Below are 18,270 nucleotides of genomic sequence, written 5' to 3' on the forward strand. Positions count from 1 at the left end.
GGTTCAGTTTGGCCACTGTTGCAGGAGGGTGCTTTCTGTAGTGTTACTAAAGAAACTCTGACTCCCTATTTTGTCACAAGCTTTGCAGAACAGGGACTAGAGCCTGAGTTTCCCAAGTGATGGGGCAGTGCTCTAACCATCGGACCAACCTGTACCATTATGTATGTGAATTCCTTTTAGATGGGCTCCATGTTCAGTTTGCTGATTCTGCTCCAATCCTTAGTGCTTAAGACCATTCTATATGAAGTCTGACCTCCTTGGGCGTCTTCCCACACGTGCAGGCTCACAAGCTGTGTGTTTAACAGCCAGCTCTTGAGCATGTTCACAGAGCTGGACTGCGTGGCTGATCAAGCAATGATCAAGGCTGATCAAGGTCTTACCCGATGGCTCCTAACCCCCCCCCTCCTCTGCAGCTTGTCTTAATAATTGCTTTAAATGGATTCTTGTTTAATCTCTTCCCTTACTCTTTCATGAGCAGAGAGAATTCTTTGGGCTCTGATTCTGCTGGCTGAATGGTGATTAGTCTAAATCTCCAGTTCATGATCTCTGTGCCTTCTGGAACAACGCTTAGATTTAGAAGATGAGTGCTTTAGCTGTCAAGATGGATGTTTTTGCATGACTTGCTCTTCCTGTAGTCACACTGCTTAGGGTTCACTTGCTGTACAATCTAAGACACCAAGTAAGCTCTCTGTACTTGCTTTAGAGCAATTCTGCACCTGGCTTTGCTGTGTGTGGCACTCTACTGCCCCAGTGTGACCACAAAGCTAGCTGCTATCTGAAACTACTAGAGCTGCATGGATTTGTGGTAGGTCCTGGTAGTTCCCAAGAGTGGGCTGTGGTCCTGTTGGAGTGCTCCAAAAATAAAAACTGTGTGCTCATCCCTTAATGCAGAGTAGCTTGGCTTGGATCACTGCATTCAGTGTGGGCTGCTAGTTCTAATTGTTTTCAGCCTGCTTTGGAGACTTTGATTGGAAATACCCCTACACGTACAGACTGAAAGTGTGGGTTCAGTTGCCTAAGGACAGGCACTTAGGACCCTGCCTGCTCTCCAGCTGCTGCACAGCATGCTGCAAGTCTCCTGCGTGTCTGCCAGCCCTCGGGTACATCCTAGGGCACCTCAGTTAGCACTGTGTGTCCATGAGGTAATCAAACTTGTCCCAAGTACTTCATGTCATTTTACATTCAGCTTGGTGAACATACTTTATTTTATTCCTTCAAAAGCGATTGCTTAGGAGAAAATCAAGGTTTTGTTCTAATAATCACAGATGACCTTTTCTAAAGAGTGTTTGAGTTCTAAAGAAGCTCTAATGCATCCCCCATTCCCTTCGAGCATGCTGTATTGCACCCAAGTGACAGCTGTACACAAGAATACTGGACTAGTTCTTATAGCTTTTTATTAGTGTGTAAGCACATCCATGGTGCATATAAAACTGTAACAGTTGACTTAATTTGAACAAATGATATTTTATTTTTCAGTAAGTGATTAAAAAGGCACTTCCACCTTGTGAATGGTGCATCAGGGGTGTAGTAAACAGGAAAAATCCCTATATTAATGGAATACTCAAGAAAAAATGAAAGTTTAAGAAAAGATTAACTGACCAATGCCTTTTTTTTTTTTTTTTCCTGCAACAGTCTCAAATCCTGTGTAAACTATAGTTCACTGGGATTTAAATCATCTGAGGTACTAGAACTCACTTTCTGGAAGATTCTCAAAGTGAATTACTCCGAGTGTTTAAAAAAAAAAAACAAAACCAAAACCAAACCCACCTTGTCAAGTACACTTCATCGTAAAATAAGTTTTGGAGTACTTTTAACGCCGGTCTATACATTGGAGACAAGGCAGTTGTGCTTTTATCATTGTCAGAGGAGTGGGTGTATGTGACTTTGACACTAAGAGTAGACATACAGTGCTAAATATCGTCCTCCCTCCCCTTGCTGCAGTGCAATTTTTTTAAGCGTGTTTATTCACTGGCTTTTGTTCCATTGAAATCTCCATCTCTTGCATCCATTTCTTCATCACCTCCTTCTGTTGCATTCTCAATTACTCTTCTGCCTCCAGATCTACGGGGTGGGGCAAAAGATACTGGCTCATTTCCCCTCCTGCAGTAAGAGGAAAAAAAAATTTAAAAAATCAGGTGTTAGGTCATTTGCTGTCCTCACAAATAAGCATAGAGTTTTGTGACAGTACCTGTGAGACTGATGTTTTTAAATGCAGAACAGCTAAGAGCTGTGGGCCTCTAATAACTTTCTGTTCTGTAGCATGTAAGAATAATTTGTGGATAGGTTGAGACTCCCAGTTGCTTGGAACTGTGATGGGATTCCTTTTCTTGTGCTTAAAGTTCTCCGGAATAGTCTCATCTTGCGCCGCCCCCCCCCCCCCCCCTTTCTTCATTTCACTGTGTTCCCCTATGGGGACTGCAACTGGTTGCGCTTGGAAGGAATGAGAAAAGGGGCTGCTTGTCCCCACAACAGCAGGGGAGTGTCCTTCCTGTCCCCTTAGAAGAGCAAGGAGAGGGAGCGAGCTTGTGCTGAATTCCTGACCTGCAGTCTGAATAAGCCCACCAGTTACTGAAGGCCCGTGAGACCTGGGACTGGAGCAGTGCTGCAGATGTCAGCAGGCATTTATGAGCCCGCAGTCCCTCTCTGCAAAGGCTGTGTTGGTCAGAGCACAAGAAGTGCTTTCACACGTATGGCATCCTAGGTTGTGAGTAGCTCCAATCTCTTTCCCAATGGAGAGCGGAAACAATCGCTGCTTTGGAACTGTGTTGTAACTCCGATGCTGACACTTAACAGTGCAAATGTCTTCCAGAAGAGCTTCCAGAACATGCTTTTTCCCATCTTATCCCCTTTTCCTCTCCCGTCTCCCTCCCATCCCCATATATTTCATAACCACAGCCCAAGGCAGGGACACTTTGGTCCCCAAAGTTAGTTTATTTGGGGAGGTGTGAGCAAGTGAGACAGAAGATGGGTTTGTTTCTTCTTGGCCTCCATTGCTTCTATGCTACAAAACACTTAAGTTTTGTAACATGGCCTCTCACTTGCCCATCACTAAGCAAACCTTTGTAAAGGCTTGAGACCACAGACATAACCAATAAAATCATGATCACTGAATGTTGTGCCAAAATTACTAATTTGGTGTTAAACTCATCCGACTCTGCACTTTTGGGAACAGCAATCATGCATAAATATTTAAAGGCTTGTCTTGTCCTTGCAAAAGACTAAGCCGGTGGTGTTCTTTCTGAAGCAGCTGTTTAAGTCCAAAATTCAGTCTTCCATACAACAGAAGCAGGTAGGAGCATTGGCCAGACTAATTTATTTCAGAGGCACAAATCTGTGTTTCCAAGGTGGAAATGTGATGTGTAGTCTGTCTTCCACAACTCTGCCCTTAAACTGCAGTGTGAGCAAGCAATTAGCTGGATAATAAAGCTTCATTTAAGATGTGCTGTTAGTTAACCTTAGTTGTTCTGGTGCTGATGGCAGGTATTGAACACAAGGGTATATAATTTCTACACTGGCGTGTGCTTGACAGTCTAACAGCAGTGTCTACTATTTTATGATAGCAGATATTTGTTATTACTTTTTAACAAGAAAGTTCTAGTTGGGTCAGTAAATTCACTAATTCTTGTCAAGGAAGAGGTTTTTACCCCCATGGACTCCTGCTATCTGGACTCAGTGACTCATGAGTGATTTCTGAGAACTCTATGCTGCAGTAATTCACTGAAGTGCTGTAAGAGAACATGGGACTGGTGGGGAGTAACAACAAGAGTCTAACCAATTGCACAGTGCAATTTTAGCTACAAAGAAGTGAATTCCCTGTCACATACTAACCACTTAGAAACCGTTGCAGTGTGTATAAACTTCTTTAAACTGGTATTGACCCTGTGGATAAACACTCTTTGTTTATATCTGTTCCTTTTAAACAGGTTTATGGGTTTGATGATGTTCATGTGGTCATTTGCATTAGTACCTTTAGAATAATGCATATAGCTGAGACAAGCTTTAAGCATTAGTGTTTGCTTAGCATCTCTGTATTTAATCTACCTTTGAACAAGTGCTACTGGAGCAGTGCTTGAACAGCAGTCTGACTGGAAATAATAGGCTGACTAAAAGGCACAAGCAAGGACAAGACATCTTTAAATATTTGTGTATTCACAGCAAAATCCATCATATGTAAAATTGAAGATATACAAATATTACAAGGCAGTAGCTCTTTAATTTTTATAACAGCAGTATTATTCCGATCTCCAGAGAATGTGATAAGGTGTAACATAATGCTGTGCTAGGTTACAGTGTCCATATTAATTTCTGTGTCCGTGCTTTATGTTTTAATAACAGCAGACAATATAATGTCTGCAAAATAGCTCTAAAAGCCTAAGTAATAGCTATTTGTAAGCAATACAAGCACAGAGTGCTATGTAACTAAAGGCAAGACCTTTTTGTCTGTGGTTGTGTGGTGTAAGTGGGATAAATCACATGCAAGAAAGATGTTCCCAAATCTCAGGTGAGTCAGATGGGATCTTACCTTAGAGTCAGTGTTACAATATGCGTAAGAAGTACTGTGAAATTCTAATGACATGCTGTGACACCTCATATTCATTAGTCCTTTTAATCAATTTTACTAATCAATGGTGTATTTGATTTGAAAAACTTTAATCTTTATGGCTGTGCACAAAGATGAGGTGCAAACCAGACAGCTTTCATGCAGAAAGAGTACTTTATTAGGTACTCTGTTGGTAGAGCTTGTGAGAATGCAACATTGGTCAATCTACATCAGTACGTAACCTACTTGTAAGAAAGATGTATTACTGATGAACAGCTGATGGTAGCTAGATTATTGTAATATTTGTCTCTTTTTGATAAAACGGATTAATACAAAGATATCCAAGCCTTCACAGTTTGCAGAAACCTCACATAATTTTTACTTGGGCCAAAGAAAATGGGAATTTGTGCAACACAAGCTAGCTGCAAAGTTGAAGGCATGGTACCTGCTTAGTCATGCGAAGGTTCCTGTGTCCCTCTGAAACAGAGATAAAGAGTCCCGGGCAGTTATACTGAGCACATGGTCATGATCAGAGGTAGGTAGATTACTTTTAAATAATTAAACAAAGTACATTACAGCTGTTTACATTACATTTTAGGTAAAACAAAAATGAGCCGTATTCTATTCTGTGTAAAAAGGGTTGGACACAGCCCTTTACAAATGTAAAGCAGCCAGGAGCATGCACCACCCAGGATGGTGCTAATGGAAAAGGCTACCACATCCCTAACTCTTCACTTTGAAGTGAATCCACATCTGAAGGTTCCTGCATGTTACTGGTAAACACGCTGGCAAACTGCTTCAGAAACAAAACTAGGCAGGTGCTTTACTTCCATCACTATTGGGTTTAGGTAGAAAGCGAAGATTTATGGTGTGATGATGCAGATAGAGCAATTCCCTTATAATTCAAGTCAGCCTCTTTATTTCAGCGAGTTGGTGTTTCAAACCCAGTGAGTGCAGGAGAACTCAGGTATGTAGCTGACTGATCACAATCGGTTTTAACAAGAAAATGCAAAGGGACATTTTGATCTTTTCCTTGGTCTGATGACACTGAATGCCTTTGTGGTGAAGCCCAAACAGGCTTTTGGGTAAGAGTCATATAATATGCTTTGCCTTTCGCCACCTGTGATGTTGTCTAAGACTGTTTGCAGTGGTTGTGTGTGAGTTGTGCATGTGTGAAAGTGTGAAAAGCACAAGCATCTCTACCCTTTTGTGACTGCTTCTGTACAAATAGATACAGCCATTATGTAAGGGGTGTTTTCAAAAGCAACCAAGCCTAATTCTGTTAATATTTAAGCCAACATGAGTTTTGATTAGAAAAAAGAGTAAGGCTGTGCCCTGTTATCACAGTTGTTCTTCTCACAGCTGAAATCCTGAGACTGCTGCAGTCTATGAAATGCTTTTCATCTTCTGACTTTGGCCTTTTGTATTTCTCAAGCTAATACAAGGAGTGAGTAATTTTTCAGCATTATCAGAGTCTATTCTTGAACAAGTGTTTTTTTTTTTTTTTCCCACTTCTCTAGTTCTAAATCTCAAGGCTGCCGCTGAGTGGGAATGGCTATCCCAAACAAGGGCACTTTACCTGAGCTTGCTCTTCAGTGCTGCAACCTCACGGCTCAGGGCTTCGTTACTCTCAGAGGCTTCATCCAGCTCTCTCTGCAGCTTCCTGCGGTTTGCGTTGATACGCTGAGACTCTTCCTCAGCCTCCTCCAGCTGTCTTTTCAGTTGCTTGAGTCGTGTGCTGCCCTTCTCAGCCTAAAGGGAAATTTTGGAGTAATGCTTTAATTCAAAACAGATCTAATAGCTTTACAGTCCTCACTTTAATTTCATACTTCTCTTGAGAGTTTTACTGAAACATAGCCTGAATCAAAGGTAGAAGCTTAAAATCTAAAAAAAAAATAATAATTTTGCTTTGTGGGATTTCATTTTGCTGATAGGTACTGTATTCAGACACTACTTTCTTTCTTTTGCTGTGCAGTCCTGCCTCTACTTTTCTGGCTTGCAGGGGCTGGTGTGCATTAGGTAAAGCTAAAATTTTAAAACAAAACGTGTTTTTCATCTCCATTCATGTACCAATAAGGGTCTTGTGCCCAGACCTGTATATCACTGTGCAGCCAGACTCTTGCAGCAGCTGGCTGATTGAGAACGACTAGTGCTTTGGCACTTGACTCGTCATGGAAGAACTGCATTGTCCTGTCTTTTAGCAAAGGGCTGTATACTTCCCTTAGTGTAGAATCCAAGCAGTCTGCCTTCTAGAGGGATATTGCTTTGAGGCAGAGCATGAAATCTTCCTTTCTTAGGGTAAGCTGTGCCCCAGACTAAGACCTTCATGATACAGTCTGATACCTGATCTTTGTACTGCTCCGCTTGCTTTCTCTCATCCTCCACCTGCAGCAACGCGTCCTTCAACTTCTTGTCCTTCTGGCGCAAAGTCTTGGCTGCAGCCTGCTTCTCTCTGCAAATGACAGTGCAACATTTGGTAATGTGGAATGTCTGTGGACTTCACCTGCCTCAGGCACGCTGCTCATGAAACTGGCTCCAAGGACTCGTATGTTAAAGGCCTCACTGAATGTAACAGATGAATTCTAAGCAAAACTGAAAGGTCATGTTCTTCTTCATGATCAAAAAAAATACGTGCTTTGCTGTATGCTAGAGGTGCTCCAGGAGATCTGTTCTAAAACACAAAGCGACTTCCTCAAGAAATAATCCTACAAATGGCACAATGTGTTATGGTAATTAACCTGCCAGGGTCATAGGGCAGTTACTCTAAAATGTAGGGGAGCAGATCCTTGCCTTTAATACCAGTACAACTTTTCAGCAATAAAATGGTTCTCAATCACAACCTGTAACAACTTCGGTTACTGGCCATATGTCTAAGAAATTTTAAGTGAGGGAGAGACTTTACCAAGCCTTAGTGGGACTGAAAGCCTGATGATACAAATCCTGTAGGTTTTTGTTTACTTTGTCTCATTAACTGGAACAATAAATGGACATTTGTGCCTTCTGGGAGACCAGTACCTGGCTTCCTGTTCCAATTGCTCTTCAAGAGAAGCAATTTTGGCCTCCAGAGCAGCAATTGTAGTTTTGAATTTGGACTTCACAGCTCCCTCCATCTCCTGCAGCTTACTCTTCAGCTCTTTGTTCTGTCTCTCCAGTTGCTGCCGAGCATTTTCGTTCTTCTGTGCAGTTGAGCGCTCTGTTGCCAGCTCATTGTTCAGCTGCTCTGCCTGGAAGGGTGAGAATGGATGCTGTCAAAAGTGTTTCAGGCTTTCAGAGAAGTGACAGGTGGCAATTTGGGGTGGCAATTCTCCAAATATTTATTCAGAACCACAAATAGCTTTTGCTGGAATACAAACAGAAAGTGACAAGTGCTGAAATGAGCTCTACCTGCTGTACCGCTTTCCTCATGCGATCACCCATTGCCTCTATGTTGCTTTGCTCCTCTTCTAGCTCTTCCTCCAGTTGGGCAATTCTTGCCTCCAGGCGCCGTTTCTCATCCTGAAGGCTTGTCCTGTAAGTTTGGTAAGTGTGTAGTTATGGCTCTGACCAGTTGAATGTGTCTGAAACTGTTATGAGCTGCTGATAACTCATAAAGAAAAGAGAACTAGATATTTCAGTGCAACTGGTCATATGTGTGTGTGTGTTGTGGAGACCAGATGGCTGTTGGGAGAGGAACAGAACTTCTCTTGGCAGCCATGCGGTGTTCAGCAGCATGTTTACAGCCTTGTGAGTAGTCCAGTCTATTCCTACCTTCCAGAAGTGGCGCTTGCAAGTTCCTCTGCCATCTCTTCTTTCTCCAGATCTGCTTGTTTGCGAGCTCTCTCTGCAGCAGCCAGATCCTAGGAGAAAAGGAAAAGGCAGCATAGTAAACAAAAAAGGAAGAAGATGTTCAGACAAGCAGTTACAGCATGATACAAAGGACTGTAAATTTTCTAAAACTGGTATAAGATGGGTTGTTTTGTTAACGAAATAAATTCTTGTTGTATCATAAATTCTAGGGAAGTACAATGAAATACACTTTATCCAGCCTGTCATCTGGTTTCTATTTTATTTGGTTTAGTTACAAGATTACCATTTAATACATGTAGGAATAATAGCACTAACAAGACTTCAGGAATTTATAGCTATTGAAAACAATTTTTGTTGGATCAGTTAATTTCCCTTTAAGACTGGTGAACTGTGCCTTCCTCCAAGGTGATTTTTTTTTTTTCAGCTTAATCTGGCTGTGCTCAGATGTAGAGCCAACAATTTTAGTGGAGTGCATGGAGCACGTGGAACTTGTTACAAGTGCTGCTTATAGCTTTCCATCCCTGATAGCTATTATATTATTTCATTGCAGTTCTGCTTTGCTACTGAAGGTCATGTGTAGTCTGCTTCATACTGCTCCAAGTTTTCCACTTTACCTCTTGAAGCTGGATGAGCTCTGCTTCCAGGCCCTTTGCTTTCTTCTCATTTTCTCTGGCTGTAGCAAATATTTCTTCTCTAGCAGCCCGTGCATCATCCAGCTCTCGTTGGTAGTCCTTCATCTGAGCCTTGTTGAAAGGAATAACAGAGATTTATTTTTGTCTAGCTTTATTACAATTTCAGTGGAAAGAAATTGGACAGAATAAAACGCAAACACATTTACATAGTCATAATGCCTGCTTAAATTATATGTTCTGGAGAGATCAGCTAGCACATGTTGGAAAGGCCTGAAGCGCTATTCCAAGAAGAGTGATTCTTCCACTTGCATGCTGTGGCTTTTGTAGTGCCTTTTGTCCGTATTTCCTCTGAATACTTGAGTACATGTGCAGTCTTAATCTTTCCAATACATTCCTTTTTGTTATTTAGCTGTCAGCGTATGACAGAACAGTTGATATGGAGACTTAAAGTATAAACAGGAAAATGCTAATTCAGAGACAACATAACTTCTGAATAGTCTTTTATGTTTCTGAGTCAAGTGTTAGAAGCAGGATTGAAGCCCTGTATTAGGTTTTATCCTGTAGCCCTTTCTCTACTTGAGAATCTATGTTTTCCTTCTGTGAGTATGTCAATAGCAGATGAGCGTTAGCAAAAGAATTTTGGAAGCTCTCTGCAATGGTGAGATTTAAGATTGGCGTTGTTTGCCATGTGAATTTTCCCATTGTCATTCAAAGTGAGCATTACAGTACAGGTGCTTCAATATGGGAATTTACTTAAAACTCCCCCTCTAACTAGTTGTCATAGGCATCGAGTTCACAGATGTCACCTAACTTTCATATTGTGGCTGTACAAAAGACAGTAGGGGGAAAAACTATATTTGTGGCATGACATACCTGTAATTTGCGAAGTTGTTTGATGGCTTCCTCTCGAGCTTTATTAGCAGAATCAGCTTGGCTTTCTAGATCTTTAACATCAATCTCCAGCTTCTTTTTGGCTGCAGCTGCCAGGGCACGTTGCTTCCGCTCATCTTCCAGTTCTGTTTCGTATTCATGGAGCTGATCATCAAAGAAAACAGTCCTTGAGCACTCCTAAACACTCTGTGTATGTCTGAATAATGTATACAACCCCCTATATATCTTTTAATTGTGATTTCACTGGCAGTTAAAACAGCTTTCTGTTTTGTGCAAAAATTAAAGATTCTTGAAAGGAGTCAGAAATTTTTGTTCTGTATTCATGGAAATATGTATGTTACAAGATGATGACTACAGCGGTCGTCCTTGCTGTCACAACACCACTATACAAATAGGCCATGTCCTGTCTGTTTTAATTTCCAATGCTTTTGTATCTGTTCCGTGTACCTTGGGAAGGCAGATATATTAGAAGTGTCTTATTCCACAGAATATAGGGAAGGTTCTTCTGACTGTGTCAGAAATAACAATTCGTATGTTTTATGCTATATTGGTTGTACTGTTAAATTGCTACATCTGTTGGCAATTGTGCACCTGCTACTGAAACAGGAAAAAGCCTCTTATGCAGTTCGTGCCTCTTTCAATACAATAACATTATTATGATGATTATGATTATTATTATTACTATTTGCCAAGCACAAAGCAATATAATGTTTTCTTTTTGTTATAGTGAAGTGCTTTTAATAATGGCATGAGGCTGGGGACTTTCAACTGGTTAGGTATTTCCAAAGGCAATAATAGCGAATGGTACCTGTTTAAGGAGTTGTCTTCTCTTCTCCTCATTCTGTTCATCTCTGGCTTGTAAATCTCTTTCAAACTGGCCTTTCAGGGCCTGCATATTAACCTCCAACCTGAGTTTGGCATCTTCAGCAGCCTGTAGCTCATCCTCTAGCTCTTCTAATTGCGTCTTCATCTCTTCTACTTGCTGTTCAAGAGTCCGTTTAGATTTCTCCAATTCATGGACCTTTCAAACAATAAGAATTCAATGCACTTGTTATAAGAAATAAAAATAATTCTAGTTAAACACAGTCGACCTGCAGGCCACATTTGAAAATATCAGCTGTGGACAATGAATGAACTAATTTGCTCTCAAAATGGTAAATTAGCGTATCTTGTACACTTGCAAATCTGTCTTAAAATAACTTGAGATTGTCTTTATCCCAAACTTTCATTTTTAATCTAGTCAAGTATCATAATTGCATTTATTTAGTATTAGAAGTAATATTATCATAGAACTGTAATAAAATAAGTGATTGGCAGTGCATCAGTGGAAATTTGCTGCAGCTATACAAGTAAACGTTAGGCTGGTGGCAAAGTCAAATACACCTAATAAAATCATATTTGTGGAGTTAACAACTTCAAAGCTGCTTAATAAACTAGTAAATTACTTAGAATCTCTTAAATGTTTTTTCAGTCTTAGAAATCAATAAGAATCTTCGTGCTTGAAGTCATGTTACAAATAAAGATGGCTTACTGTTAGTTCACCAGGTCTCTTAAAAGTTTGGGCACAAATGGAATACCCTTTGAATTCTGTATGAAATATCTGATCTTGCTGAACGATTTATGCTCTACAGAGAATTTCCCACAACGAAGACAATGATCTGTCTGTTAGCTGCTGTTTTAAGTTGTTGTTGTGGAAATTGTTCTAAGCCTAAAACTTACGTTCTTGCCAACATCATCTTTGGAGCTAACAAGATCTTCCATTTCAGCTTTCAACATTTTGTTCGTTCTCTCCAGTTCTTCTTTGGCTTCCAAAGCCTCTTCAAGTGCTCGGGCCAATGACAAAGCCTTTGTTTCTTTTTCTCTAGCTTCAGCTTCTGCTCTGTCCCTTTCGTCTGCATATTTTGAAGAGATGTTTTTCTCTTCAGCCAGCATCTGTAAAAAGGTAATGTTAATACAGGAAGTCATTAGTAATATTTTCTATTCCAACTGTCTTGTCAATTGTTAATGACAGAGAAAAATCTTTGCTTTCTGGTGAAGATGTATAAATACAAAATTAACCAGTGTAATTAAATTTTAGAGGTTTTTTTGTCCCTGCTTTATCTTTCACTAAACCAGTGGAGTCTCTGTGAGTTTCAGAGAAGTTAGGTGATAACGCAGCAAGGGAGAATACCTGATCAAACTTCTTCTGTTTCTTCTCCAGGTTGGAGACCAGCTGACGCTGGTTGTCTAAGTCCACCACCAAGTCATCCAGCTCCTGCTGTAACCTGTTCTTGGTTTTTTCCAGTTTGTCGTAAGAAGCAGCCTTTTCCTCAAACTGTTGTGTAAGACTTTCAATTTCCTTCTGAAGTTTCTTTTTGCCTTCTTCCATGGTTTCTACTGTGCTGGAATATTCCTGTAGTTTCTTCTTAGAGTCAGAGAGCTGCAATTCAAATTCAGAGGACAAATCTTTATACTGGTGACAAAGCTTGGCAGATAGCCAGGAGACAACCAAGACCCAGAAATCTTATCTAATTTGACCCATGTGAAGCTAGTGACCCAGCCTTCATAAAATGAGGCAGATCACAGACCTAGGATGCACATACAGGCTTAGTGTGCAAGACTGTCTTGGGACCTATCTTGCATTTGTACCTGTCCTAGAAATCACACTTTAAGAGGGAGACTGCTGGATACATTGTGGAGCTTCACTGATACCGTCTGGGCTGGGTCCTGTGGTCCATGTGCTGTGCCAGGATAGCTCTACAGATCTGAAACCTCTGGAATTACTGACAAAACTCTCAGTGATGGAGCTAGTGATTTAGCTATGGCACTGATACCTGTATTGTTAGCGTTGAAATATGCCTCTCCAGATTTTGTTTTGCTTCTATTTCTTCATCCAACTGCTCTTGCAAACTGTTCTTCTCATCCTCCAACTGACGAAGCTTTGTAGACACATTTAGCTTTTGCCGTGTTTCTTCCTGAAGCAGCTCCTACAGACACCACATCAATTGGCAGTAGTCATTAGTTTAGGTCTTTTTATAGTGTGTTTTCTAAATATTGTAGGTGAGGTGTTACTAGATGCAAGTTTACCTGTGTATCTTGTAGCTGAGATCCTAAGGTTGCAACATCTTTGGTCAATTTGATTGTCTTGCTTTCTGCTTCATTGAGCAAACCAGTAACATTTTCAACCTCAACCTGTGAGACACCACAGTGAATAAACTCAGTTATTTTGCACAGCTTTGAAATCTTCCTCCAAACTTTAGTTTGTTCTACGTTGAAGTCTTAACTTTGAACAAGATCTGAGTCTTCTCCTATGCTTGTGGGTCACCTCAAGCACCAACAGTGTTTATAGCTTAACTGGAATTCACGATTTTGCCATAATTTTTCTGGACTATATGTGGCATTTAAGTCCTGTAGAACTAAATCCTACACACAAATTCTGCAGTGTCTGCATGTGCCATATTTGTGACCTGTGTATTAAGACCCCCAAAGTCTAATGCCATTTTTGTCTAGTTTACCTTAGTATTTTATTACTACATATCAAAACCTAGTCATATTCATAAGGCAATGCTAGTATGTTCCTTTCAATGAACTGCAAAAGGGAATGGGGATTTTTTTGTATTTTCCTCCTTCTTCCCAAATTTGACAGCAGTTAATGCATTTTGATTATATTTTCTTATTTATCCATTAACTTAAAAAAATAAAGAAAAGCCTACTGCTGCTATGAACAGAGATGTAACAATAAGCTTAATTAGTATTGCTGGACATTGAACATCTACCAAAGAACCATTTTAAATTATCTTTAGTTATTTTGTATTAGACACTAAATCATAGATAAATGAGCATTCTCCTTTTGTGGTCATGTTTTCTGAGCACATCTTTTGTGTTTTAATACCTGCCTAATCCATTTCCACAACCCATATTCCTATTGATGTTCCCCACCACCCAAAAATGAATTAACAGAAAGAATGCAGCACAGTCACTGAACCAGTGGTGGCATTACAGACTGCAACATGTACAGAGGGATGGTGAGACTAAAAACTCTCACTTCTGTGAGAGAGAGTGATTGTAATTGTTTAATTGTGTGATAGTTGAGGTAGGAGTTCAAGGTAGGAACCCTACAGATGACAAAGAAATGAGCATTTTGGCTGAAGTTAGGGCCAGGATTCCTCCAGATAAACCCTCACAGAACAGTGTAAACTGGTCTTCTCAAGACCAAGGTGTCACAGCAAAAGATCGAACTCCTTCCTACCTGTAACTTATGAACTTTTTCATTGAGTTCTGTCCGAACACGCTCCCCATCAGTGTATTTGGATTGTAGCTCTTGCAGTTGTACTTCCAGCTTTTTCTTTTTGTGCTCCACATCTTGTTTGGCCTGATTCAGGCTCCTGACTTCATTAGCCAGATCAGCATTGTCTTTCTCCAGTGTCTGTTTGGTCTTATCCAAGTTTGCTTTAGCCTACAAGCACAAAGTGAAGAAAGATGATCTGTAAAAGGAAGCCATCTTATCTAGTGGATGATTGTCAATAAGATGGATTTCTGTTTACCCGTTTAAATTGTTCTAGCTGCTCTGTTAGCTCTTCCACAGCTTGAGTGTGCTTTTGCCTCATCTCCTGGACCTGGGCTTCATGAGTTCGAGTCTCCTCCTCCAGAGCTCTCTTCAGCACTGTGACCTCCTGTTCGCGCTTTGCTCTGGAAGGTAACACACATAAATGGAGCAGCAGCAGCAAAGAGTGTTCCAGTCACTGGGAAAACACGACTACTGCATAGTTACTAGGCAGTTTTGTACTGATCTTGGCGATATATATTTTTGGCCCATGTGCTACATCTCCATACCTGAGCTCTTGCTGCGTGGCTGTGGTATCCAAAGTATCCTCAAGCTCTGTCTTAAGAGCCTCCAGCTCTTCACCTAGGTCTCTCTTCTGTTTTTCTGCTTTGTTCCTTGCAGCTCTCTCGGACTCCAAGTCTTCCTGGAGATCAGAGATGTGAGATTCCAATTCACGGATCTTCTTGAGGGCATTGTTCTTCTGACTAGTTTCATCTTCAAGCCTGAAAAGAGAGAATTTTATATATATATATATATATTTTTTTTTTTTTTTTTTTCACTTCGAGGAAATCAGTATACAGAGATTAAAGGTTTACAGGTTCTGTGTGAGAAAGTACCAAAGACAGATGGGGGACTGACACAAAAAGGATCTGGCAGCTGTATTTTATCAGGACACAATGCCTGGAGATGCTGATCAGCCAATTCAGCAAAAGTTTTGGTTGAGTACTGTCCCTCTTAAATTTATACAGAAAATCCACTAAGACACTGGAATGGATCAAGGTCAGACTCTTAAGTAATTTCTACCTTTTGCCTATGAAGTGTGTCGTTACATTTCATTCTTTACTTGACAGCACTGCCAATGCCATTGGGAAGATGAGTTTTCATTGATACCTGGAGGTAAGATTATGTGTCTGTGGCAAAACAGTAATTATTTTTTGCAAAAGGAAATTTGGAAAATGGGGAAAACACGCAGGGAGGATGTAACTGAGACACGAGATTCATGGCTGCAGTGTCAGGGAAGGGGAGACACATGTTTCAGCCTGGATTTTCAACCTGTATACAGATTCAGGAGTGAATACCTGGCTAGAGCAGCCTGCAGCTCTTCCTCCTTCTTGGCTAGTTGTGCCTTCAGCTCAGCAATTTGTGCCTGGAGCTCTGCAATTTGCTCATGTAGATCACTCGACTCCCCTTCTAACTTCCTCTTAATTTTCTCCAGTTCTTGTCTGCTCTTCTCTTCTTTCTTTAGTCGCACTGAAAAAGTAAGGATTTTGGTCATGGGAGCGCTGTACTGCAAGGAGTCCTTAATCTGATTTTGAATTTAGGCAAAAAAATGTTCTGGCTTTAAGTGAGGCCATACATTTGCATTCTGAAGCAATATCTTACTGTCGTCACTTATTTCTATTCATCCCAAAGAATATTTCTCCAGAAGAAGCATTAATTTTTTTCTCAATTTTCTCTCCTCTACTCTTCTGTATGTAAAAAAAAAAAAAAAAACAGAAGGAAAATTTGTGGAAAACACCCCACAAATTTTTTAGAAGTTTTCTCCAGATTCTGTTTCTATTTGGTTTTGGGGGGTTTTTTATGTGTGTTTTGTTGTTGTGTGCCGAGACAAAAAAACTGATATCAACCCCTTTTGTTCATGTTACCTTCAAGTTCTGAAATCATAGATTCATGTTTGTTTTTCAGCTTTGTAAGGTTTTTGGCTTTTTCTTCTTCTTCTGCAAGATTTGTTGTTAGATCGCTTATTCTTTCCTCAAGGAGTTTTCTTTCCTTAAGAAAAATAAAACACTTCTGTTAACAAAAGTGTCTGTCATTGGTGATTGTGAAGCAACTCTTTGCCAACTAAAAATATCCAAGATACTGTATTTATATATTTATATTTATACTGTATTTCTCGAGATTGTAGTGATACATTTCAAACTGTCAGTTATGGAGGAGCGGAGGAGTGCTGTCTGTGACTTTCATATTCTCTAATCTGCTGCTATTAGAATCTTGTACTCACTCTAATGGCTGGTGAGCACAGGACCTAGTTCAGAGGAGCATCCCATTTCAAAAAATACTGGAATACACGTTTACTTCAGTTTTAATCATGAAGTTTGGTTGAAATCAGTTGAAAACCAAGAGAATTATTTACTCTGCTTGAGGCCAATCCACTGATTGTGCTTGACTTCTGTGGGTATTTTGCTTGAAGACATTGTTACCACCACAGATCTCAAAAACGGTAGTTTTACACCATTTTGAATTGTTTAAATGAGCATGGAAAAATTATCAGAAACTTGTTCAATAAAGGCTGAATTGATGGTCTGATGAATCTGTTAGACCCATAAGACTATATAGTCAAGAGTATTCCTGTTGTTCTGGTGGAAGAGAAGGTTTTCTCTCATCTTGCGCTATTTTCACCAAGTAGGAAAATGGACCCATAACACTTACCTTGGTTAGCTTGTTATTCTGATCTTCCATTATGAGAATATCATCTTCCATTTTCTTTATCTTGCCATCTGCTGTTACTTTTTCAAGTTGCAGTTTCTGCCTTGCAGCTTCTTCTTCTTCCAGCTGTTCCTCAAGGTCCTTTGAGGGTAAAAAGAAAGCCACAAAACATGAATTCCAGAAATAAAATACTGCTTAGATTACAGGAAATGCTTAATGTTTGTCACTGTATGTGGGGTGTGTGTAGACTTTGGGGTTTTTTGTTAAGAACTAGAAAATCTGTAATGCTTGGTGATTTAGAATGAAAGATTTATTGAAATATTTTTTTTAAGAGGAAAGAGTATTTAAAATTGAGATGGGGAAAAAGAGAACTCTGGAGGAAAGAGCATCAATTGATTATTCTTCAGCAGCACAGACACGTACTCCACAGAAGGCTGTGTAGCAAGTACTTTCATAGCATCTGAGGCTTGCCAGCCTCCATTTTTTCTCTGCGAGATACAAGTTATTGTCTGTATTTGTCACTTAGGCCTCCTTACCAGCATTTGTTGTTGCATTTTTTTCTTTTCTGCTTGCAACTGCTGGCTGCGCTCCTCCTCTTCCTCAATTCTGGCTTCCATCTCATGCAGAATCTCTTCCAGCTCTTGTTTCTTTGCAGCTAACCGGACTCTCATCTCTTCAGCTTCAGCATACAGTTCAGTTTCTGCCTGAAGCTGTTCCTGAAGGAGGTTCTTCTCTTCACAAAGCTACACAAATAAAATGGGTAAGAAGTTAAGATTTGGATCACAAATTGCCCAACAGTGTCTTTTTACTAGACAGTCCTTGTGTAGAGGCAGGCAGCTCTACCACAGGTTCTTGTGTGGACATTAGGCTTCTAGTGAAGTAACTGGGAGTTTGTCTGCACTGAACTTTCATTCTGGACCGTCACTGTGAATACAGTTGTGAGTACAAAGAGAGAGACGCCTTTTTTTTTTTTTTTTTTTTTGTAATAGCTTCTGGAAGTGGTGAAAGAACAGCTAGCTTTTCCCAGAGGATTAGAGCTGTAAATCACCTGTGTGTGTTTCAGTTCCAGCTCCTTCAATTCACTCTCTGCTTTTTGTTGTCTTTCCTTAGTTTTTTGTAGTTCTTCATCCTTGGCCTGCATTTCTTCCTCTTGGCGGGTGACTTGCAGCAGTGGTTTCACCTGAGAATAAAAAGGTTTTTTAAGAATGTTTCCTGTATGTTACTGAGCATGGTACTTAAAGGTGCTAGGCTGACTGGCACTAATGGTAGCACTGTCTATTGTTGCTCAGGTAGTGGACAAATACTGTCCAGCCGAGTTTGATGTAAGCATCTTTAAACCAGCAAGCCTCAGCAGTGTTGCTCTTGGCCATCTCTGTGTTCATTCTTGGAGCCTTGTGAGCACCTCTGCCTCAGTGTAACATTTTGAAGGCTCCAAGCCTGTTTTCATTCATTGATAATGTGCAAAAGCTACA

The 18,270-nt window shown here is 40.3% G+C and overlaps 1 protein-coding gene across 2 annotated transcripts in view; it reads right to left on the reverse strand.

Annotated features, from left to right (window-relative positions):
• Positions 1-1,961: 1,961 nt before the first annotated feature.
• The window catches only part of MYH11 (myosin heavy chain 11), a 55,871-nt gene continuing 39,562 nt past the window's right edge, over positions 1,962-18,270 (reverse strand). For both annotated transcript variants that reach the window (XM_009951771.2, XM_009951769.2), the window contains 21 exons: positions 17,847-17,978; positions 17,335-17,541; positions 16,802-16,939; positions 16,018-16,141; positions 15,451-15,622; positions 14,662-14,874; positions 14,373-14,517; positions 14,078-14,284; positions 12,916-13,020; positions 12,663-12,815; positions 12,020-12,268; positions 11,569-11,781; positions 10,658-10,870; positions 9,832-9,993; positions 8,941-9,069; positions 8,288-8,376; positions 7,925-8,048; positions 7,556-7,764; positions 6,884-6,992; positions 6,120-6,292; positions 1,962-2,100 (listed from right to left, as the gene is read on the reverse strand). In XM_009951771.2, the coding sequence (XP_009950073.2) occupies positions 1,962-2,100; positions 6,120-6,292; positions 6,884-6,992; positions 7,556-7,764; positions 7,925-8,048; positions 8,288-8,376; positions 8,941-9,069; positions 9,832-9,993; positions 10,658-10,870; positions 11,569-11,781; positions 12,020-12,268; positions 12,663-12,815; positions 12,916-13,020; positions 14,078-14,284; positions 14,373-14,517; positions 14,662-14,874; positions 15,451-15,622; positions 16,018-16,141; positions 16,802-16,939; positions 17,335-17,541; positions 17,847-17,978 (3,405 nt within the window). The remainder of the gene's footprint in view (positions 2,101-6,119; positions 6,293-6,883; positions 6,993-7,555; positions 7,765-7,924; positions 8,049-8,287; positions 8,377-8,940; positions 9,070-9,831; positions 9,994-10,657; positions 10,871-11,568; positions 11,782-12,019; positions 12,269-12,662; positions 12,816-12,915; positions 13,021-14,077; positions 14,285-14,372; positions 14,518-14,661; positions 14,875-15,450; positions 15,623-16,017; positions 16,142-16,801; positions 16,940-17,334; positions 17,542-17,846; positions 17,979-18,270) is intronic.

Source organism: Leptosomus discolor, chromosome 14, assembly GCF_034619465.1.
Source record: "Leptosomus discolor isolate bLepDis1 chromosome 14, bLepDis1.hap2, whole genome shotgun sequence".
Classification (NCBI taxonomy): domain Eukaryota; kingdom Metazoa; phylum Chordata; class Aves; order Leptosomiformes; family Leptosomidae; genus Leptosomus; species Leptosomus discolor.